Source organism: Nelusetta ayraudi, unplaced genomic scaffold, assembly GCF_046127955.1.
Source record: "Nelusetta ayraudi isolate G7.1 ecotype Tasmania unplaced genomic scaffold, CSIRO-AGI_Nayr_v1 ptg000163l, whole genome shotgun sequence".
NCBI lineage: Eukaryota > Metazoa > Chordata > Actinopteri > Tetraodontiformes > Monacanthidae > Nelusetta > Nelusetta ayraudi.
Window position 1 is genome coordinate 798,603 of NW_027466213.1, and position 7,860 is coordinate 806,462.

At 51.5% G+C, this 7,860-nt stretch overlaps 1 protein-coding gene across 3 annotated transcripts in view; it reads right to left on the reverse strand.

The window, feature by feature from the left end:
- The window catches only part of LOC142880242 (tomoregulin-2-like), a 93,564-nt gene extending 91,116 nt beyond the window's left edge, over positions 1-2,448 (reverse strand). The window contains exon 1 of one of the 3 annotated variants that reach the window (XM_076014012.1): positions 1,636-2,446. In XM_076014012.1, coding sequence (XP_075870127.1) covers positions 1,636-1,831 — 196 coding nt within the window. In that variant the 5' untranslated portion in view covers positions 1,832-2,446. Of the gene's footprint in view, positions 1-1,635 lie in introns of all 3 variants that reach the window. The other 2 variants (XM_076014011.1, XM_076014013.1) reach the window with 2 other exon arrangements.
- Between the last annotated feature and the right edge of the window lie 5,412 nt (positions 2,449-7,860).

Below are 7,860 nucleotides of genomic sequence, written 5' to 3' on the forward strand. Positions count from 1 at the left end.
ACTAACCTCCAAAATGGAAAGAAACATTTGAAAAAGACACGACGAGCTTTGAACCACGGCTGACGACTGACTGTGAGAAATGCTAAACGCAGTAAAAGTGGCAGATTGACTGGGAGCAGAGAAGCCTTTGACAGTTTGTCTTGGGAAAAGACGGCTTCCATGTTTCAGAGCAGGTCAATTTGCTGCCACCTGAAACCCCGCCCACTTCCATTCACACGACAAACACCATAATCCACCTGGATCCTTCCCGGGTTTCATTGAAAAACTCAACTTTTACCAACTCAATGTTCACCAACGTAGCTAAAACAATTGCAATCCACATGCTGCTACCTGACCCTGATTTTTAAAACGCACATTTGCTCAGACTAAATTGTTTTCTCTCTCTCTATTTTTATTTTAATTTTAAAAATCAAACTTTGAACTCCAAATCAGTTCCTGCTGCATTTTAACTGGAGAAATGTGTCACAGGCTGGTTAGTGGGAATTGTGTTTGCCAGATGCTGCTTATCTGCAGTTTCTTGCCATCTCATCCCAGTCGGAGGCAGATACAGCAGAGGCTCTTCTGATGCACGGCCGGTTATGAGCCATAATATCGATGCTGCTTCTGCCCAAGTGTGCGTGTGTGTGTGTGTGTGTGTGTGTGTGTGTGTGTGTGTGTGTGTGTGAATCGTCTCGGAGCTATTTTAAGGGCTGAGAATTGGACAGGCGACCGCGGGGGGAAATATATGGCGGCACAGTGGGCTGATTTAGTGGAGGGAAGGCGAGGAGAGGAGAGGAGAGGCGAGGCTCTCTCCTCCGCTCCGCACAGCACCGCACCGGGGAGAGAAAACAAGTTTACAGCAGGGTGGCCTAGAAACAATACGACCGCTTTCAAATTGAGAATAAAAGCTGGGATGAAACGACTCCGGTGCCTGCTGACAATGGGACCGGAGAGGATTTAGCCTCTGCTCCGCTGCAGGGAAGGAGGGAAGGAGGGAGGGAGGGATGCTTGAACCGACGTGTGAGGTGAATCCTCTGCTGGACTCGGCTGAACCCCCCCCCCCTTTTTAATTTTTTTTTATTTTTAATTTTTATATTGTTTATTTTTTGCTTGCTCCAATTACGCGGCGACCTTAACGCCGGGGCGAAGCCTGTAATGTGTCACAGCTTTGACTAAGTCTGAGGCTCCACCTCGCATCATTCTGCCCCGACGCTCCTACATGAAGCTTCACGCTGTTTCGGATAGACAGCATCGATCCTTTGGCACTGACTCACCTGACGCTACGGGTTATTAATAATAATAATAATATCATCATTATTTTTGCTTGCACAGACAAATGCCAAATTAGGAAATGGAAATGACAACAGCAGCAACTGTGTGTGCCTTCCTTCCTTCCTTCCTTCCTTCCTTCCTTCCTTGCCGGGGCTGTGCACCACCGCACACAACAGAGAAGCCATGCGTGCATGTTGCGCAGCAAACACCAGGAGCGCCCTGCAAGAGTTCCTCTAAACTTTGATCTGGCAACACAAATCCCGCTTGTTTTGGCATCCGCATTCTAGTGAGCTGCACCTCACTGCCCCACAGAAACAAATACATCAATGGAATGAAATGAAAAATGAAAGCACAAGAGCAGCAGCAGACAGTGAGAACTCTCACCGGAGCAGTTCCAGCCGGTCGGCGTCTGACAGTCGCTGAGGGACGACGGGAAGGCGCGCAGCTGCTCCACAGGTAAAGTGGCGAGGAAGGAGACGATGGTGATCCGCAGCCAGCCGCCCGCCGTGCCGCGCCAGCGGCGTGCGCCACGGTGCTGCCCCGCGTGCGGTGCCGGCGCCGCCACGCACGGACCCATCATCTCACTGGTCCCGGCGGCGGCGGCAGCAGCAGCAGCCGCGGCTGCACGGGCGAGCTGGGCGAGAGACGCGGACGCGCAACGAGGACGACTCCGATCCCGGCGGCTCGAGCTGGGCGCCTACAGACCGACGGCGGACCATTTTCCGAGACCCATGTAGCACTGGAGCCAGTAGGTTCCGCCCGATCCGAGAGGTGGCTGCCGCAACAATCAGAGGAGGAACTGGGGTGGTGGTGGTGGTGGTGAGGAAGAAGAAGAAGAAGGAGAGGAGGAGGAGGAGGAGGAGGAGGAGGAGGCGGAGGAGGAGGGGTGGGGACGGATGTGGGAGGCTGTGGTGGAGAAAAGTTGGCGGGCAATGCGAGAGTACTTGCTGGAGGGATGCTCGGGGATGAGGAGAGGAGAGGAGAGAAGAGGGAAGATGGGTGAGAGAAGAGGAAGAGAGGGGGTGACGGAGCCGAAGGGGATGATGGAGCTTCAGTATCCCGCAGAGAGGCGGCGGCGGCGGCGAGGTGTGATAGAATCCACGGCCCAAGCAGCGACGCGGCTCCCCTCCAACAGCCCGGTGCGACCGGACGGAGCTCTGCTCCCGTTCACTCTGGACGAGTGGTGCGTTCAGGGGCGCAGCGAGCGGCTCCCTCTCCCTCTCTCACTGCCTAGCCTCGCTCTACCACTCTCCTCTCCCTCCCAGTGGCTGCTTCCACCTTGGCTGTGATCACATGGAGCATGATGCTGAGGAAGAGGAGGAAATGGGGAGGGCTACCCCCCCACCCACCACACACACACACACACACACACACACACACACACACCCACCTCACTCCCGCCCCTCCCTCAATAATTGGAATCTGGCATGGGTGGAGTAGGCGGCAGAGAGGGGGGGGTGGCACCGTTGGATAGAGAGCAAAACAAAACGAAAAGAAAGAAAGCGAAGCTAGCAGCTAGCGGCGGCTAACCCTTAGCGCCAGGCAGTGAAAGGGTGGACTGGCTCGGCTCTCTAATTGGCCAGGGGCATTTAAAAAGTCTGCAAGAATCGATTCGTCCGGCCCGGCCCGGGATAATTGCTCCGCTTTGAAACGACCCTGACGCTATTCCCGGCCCTGCGCCTGCAGGCAACCCCAGACAGACCTCAATATTATTCATACAGCTGTGGACGTGACCTGGCGCTATCACGCGCGGGGTGGAAGGATGCGACTAATTGACATGCTCCTCGCCACGGAAAAGCACCGGGAATGTGTCCAGCATCTGCGGCCTGCCTTTAAAAAGAGGCCGAGTCCGACATCAGGTTGGAGAACACTCGGCCTCTTTGAACCGAGGGGGAAATTAGAAGCCATGCGCGTGGAAAAGCCCCGGCAACACAGGAAACAAAGGGGTCCTCTGTGGAGGCCCCGGCACGACTATAAATACACTTGACCCCATGATATCGCGGAAAAGCAAAGCGGCGATTGCTGCTGTTTGTTGCCTGTAAACAAGCCAACCTTTTTTCTTTTTCTTTTTTTTTTCTCCCAGGCCCACTTAAGGATCATTACGCAGGAGGAGCTGATGGGGTTCATGACACGTGGCTTTTAGCCGCCTCCGCCGCTGCCGCAGTGGGTGCAGTAGTGCGGGTCGTTCGGGGAGTTTGTTGTCACAAGCACTGAAAACAGTGCGATCAACAGGGCAAACTGAGGGGCAAACTGAGGGGCAAACTGAGGGGCAAACTGCAACGATGTGTAACGATGGCGGCGAGGCAAAGCACCTCAACTGGACTCAAACAGAACCAGCATTCATGTGAATGTGCACGTCTTCGTTAAGCCAACTGTGCACGCCGAAGCACTTCCTGGTTTGCTGCGGGTCCTCAGAGCTTTTGGAAGAAGAAAAAAAAAAAGAAAAAACACCTCCGGGATTGGGGGGGGGGATCGTTGTTGACTTTGTACTTCCGCTAAAAAGCCCTCTGAGCCGGCTGTTTTCTTTCTTTCTTCCTTCCTTTTTTTTTTTTTTTTCTCCTGAAGGGAGAGTTTCACAGCTCCATACATACTGAGGCTTGACTCGCTCCTCGACTCCTGCAGGGCAGCCGTTTACAGCAGAAACACTCCGATAAACCCCTTGTACTCCAACCGGCCGGCGCCAGACAGCCGGCGGCCGCAGTGACAGGGAGGCAGATTAATACAGTCAAGCATCCAGCGGCTCAGACACTCATTTTGCACAGGTGTCAGTAAAGTGTAAAATAGGCCAAGGGGAGGAGGGGGAGGAGGAGGAGGAGGAGGAGGAGGAGAAGGAGGAGGAGGAGGAGGCTAAACTGAAATTTGACCGAAAGGCAGAGACAAATAATTAATAAAAAAAAACAAACTAAAAGGCTCTTTAAAAAATGTCAATATTGATTTGCATCCTTTGAGGAACGTTTGTCAATAACTGGGCTGCGTGGTGTTTTAACCACCAGGGGGCGTCTGAGATGAGCTGCAGTGATGCGTGTGTGTTTTGTGTCTTTATGTTTTTGGCCCTCGCTGATATTTGATGCCACACGCAGGATGGAATGTTGTCTCGATAATATTTCCCAGATCTGCCTCCGAAAGAATCTACGGAAAATATTCCAAAGGACGAGGTCACTTCGAGGCAAGGAAGGAAGGAAGGTGACTTGGTGGTAAGCAGTGGAAGAACAACCTTTTCGATTTCTTTGCCACGAGCTGAGTGAGTGGGAAAGGAGCCGAGGCCTCCCATTGGTGCAAAGGCGTGCCTTGCCCGGAGGAAGCTGCAGTGCTTGACTGGACTGTTCTTTTAATGAGGAAGCGTTGGTAAATTGTTGTAAATTTACAGCTGCGTTTCAGTGCAGCACTGCCAGCAGTAAGACAATGAAAACATCCCAGAACCCTGCACGTCGGTGCCACCTCTCAGGTGAAAGAATCGTTTGGTCCTACAGCAAAGTGAGCCGGGCTCCACCAACCTGAGGCCGATTCTTGAACATCCCTGCAGCCTGCGAGCCGACGTGGAGTAAACAGAGGTTCTGCTTTCCTGAGTTTATTTTGGCTAATTAGCGTAGCAGCTGTTCTTCATGTTCAACAAGTAATAAACGGCTTTGAGAGAAATTCCAGCGGTTTCGCTGCGATACGGCGCCCCGTGTTTACATCCTGATTACGCCGAGTGTTTGCGTGCGTCTAATTGTGGCGCGCCGATGATTTCCCCGGGGCAGACGGTCGGGAACCAGAACATTGTTTTCCAGGGCGGCGGGGAAAAGTTGTTGTTCCACGGCCTGATTGAAAGACCAAGCGAGTCAGTTTTAGAGAGCGTTGAGACTGCCCTCCTGCGAGCTTGAACGTGCAAGCGAGGCAGGCGAAGAGGAGGGAACTGCAGTCCCCCCGTCGACCACCGGGTGAGTCAATGGGTCGCAAGATGAACTTTTCTTTATGGTGCGTTCGCATACCTGGTTGACGTTGCGTTTTAATCTGGACGCGTCGGTCTTCATACGTGAATGGTGCGGTCACACTGTTGTTACCTTGATTAAATGCGACGACTCAAACATGATGCACGGTCTGTGCTTGGATATCAAAATGCGTCTGAGTCGTTCCCCAGCAGTTTGTCTCGTTATTATCAGCCCTTTGTGCTGCTCTCCATCTCTCTCCAGGCTGAATGTCACTTTTATTAGTGAAGGTCTTTTCTTTTCCATTTGGAGAGAGACAAGTTTTTATTTTATTTTATTTTATTTTATTTATTTATTTATTTATTTTATTTATTTTTGGTGCCAGTAATGTTGGGTGAGCTGTGGCCGCCCGGGCCGTGCGGGGCAGTCACTGGGCTGTTAATCAAAGAGGCGTTCGCTGTAATCAGGAGATTCTTTCATTCAGCCGCCGCGGTGTCCTTGAGCAGGAGACCGGACCCTGAACCGTTCAGGCTGCTTGTTCCCAGCGGCGGCACAGGCTGCCTTGTTTTTTGGTGTTTTCGGTCCTTCGCTGCACTCTGACCAGAGAGACGCAGCCTTTGTGAGTGGACGATTCACTGGAACTAATTAGGAATCCGCGCAGCTCTCTTTTCATTTCCTGCTGGAGACTGAATACTTTCAACATTTTTGAAAAACACATAACGTTGCTTTCAACTAGAACACGGCCGGAAGCCGCACATCAGGCACGCGGTCATAACTCAGCCGCTCTCGCTGCACTTTATTTACCACAAGGCCGCGGCCGTGAACGAGGCGCTGAGTCGAACACGCTGGAGGCTGTGTTTCACTCCCAGCGCACTCTCACTCACACACTCACTCACTCACTCACTCACTCACACACTCACACACTCACTCACTCACACACACACTCACTCACCAGTCCACGCACTGGGAGCCACCCCGGCTCTGTTTGTGCAGAGGCCGGTCACCATGAGCACGCACCCACCCTGGTACAGGGTGGTACAGGGAGTGTGTGTGTGTGTGTGTGTGTGTGTGTGTGTGTGTGTGTGTTATGGAGTTGGATAGTTTAACTTAATAAAGCAGTAAAAAAAAAAAAAAAAACATTTCAAGGCAAAACACTTGGCATTACTTATTAAAAATGTTAATCTTTGGTGTGTTTTTTTTTTTAAAGTCTGTTTGCGTCGCTAAAAAATTCTTCCTCCCAGACAAAAAGCACAAAGAGGATGAAATACAGATTGAATAAAATTAATGTTTTCAAACCTGACTCTCTTATAGTTTTAGCGCTCGTCGCTGCGTGATTGAACAAAACAATTTTAGTCAAAACAATTTGAGATTTGAAAAAAAAATATATAAAAATCCAAGGATCACAAAAAGCCCCTGGAATTCAGCAACGCCTGTTGTCTCTCCCTCATACCGTTGTACAAGTTAACTATCACATAAAGCAATAAATAAATCAAAGAGCCATGAAGCCGTGGAGCCGGTGTGTAGCAACACAACCTAATATAAACCAGATGTGTTCTGCTCTTGTGAGCACTGAAGCTGCTTCGTTCGAGCCTGCGCCGCGTCGGCGCTGTCGGGGAAATTGAAGGAAAAAAAAGAGAAAAAGAAATGCATACGGCGAGCGAGAATTACCCCCATACCAATAGAAGACGCTTTTCGGGTTTCAAGGCTTTCTCTGAGAGCGAGTGTGTACTGAGCAGACGGGTGTCAGGCTGGCCAGACCCATGACAAATGGTCTCATAAGAACCTTATATTGCAGCGTCTTGACTATATGACTGTGAGGTTTTACAGAACTTCTTTTTTTCTTTTTTTTTTTTTTTTGCGTAATTGATGTTCGGCCAGCGACTTACACTCACACACACACACACACACACACACACACACGCGCTCACACACACGCTCACACACGCTAGACATTCAGATTCGGATTGAGTGGAGCCCTGCAACACAATCTGTCTTCCTTAGGCAGCATTGTGACCAAGTCTGGGGGGGGGGGAGCAGCCGAACGCCACAGGCTAGCCTAGCGACGAGGCTTCCATTGCGTTAGCGCATTGTGTTGCTACATACACCCACCTAAATAATTAAATAATTAAATGAATAAATGATTAAATGTATAAAATGCACTGTTCTATTGTAGGCAGTGCACTTTGGCATCAGGCTTTAATCACTCCCGGTGGCAACAACCATGGCCGGTGGGCTGAAAAGCTCACGTCTGCGTCTTAACTTGTGCTAACTCGTGTGACTTGGCGCGGCTACACAGACGTGTCGGCTCTCCGCTGTCGCACACAGGACTGCGGCAGCAAGAGCAGCGCCTGCCGAAGGTCAGCGCGGAACAAAGCGGGAGGGATTAGTTTCCCCGTTGATGCATCCCGGAGCAGCGTCGCTCGGTGGCTGCGGGTCGAAGCAGCTGGTCGCTGCAGAGAGCCGGACCTCCTCCTCCCCCTCCTCCTCCTCCTCTTCCCCCTCCTCTTCCTCCTCCTCCTCCTCCTCCTCTGGTTGTTTATTTTTTCAGTCTCTTTCTTCCTCTTTTCCTCGGCCGTGGCTTTGACTGAGTAACCTGCTCCGCTATCAACAACTCTGGCGCAGTTCGTTCTCTGCGAGTGGGAGGTCGGGCCTTCGCGCGGCCTAGCCCGGGGGCTAAAGGCTAATTACATTTCTGACTGGC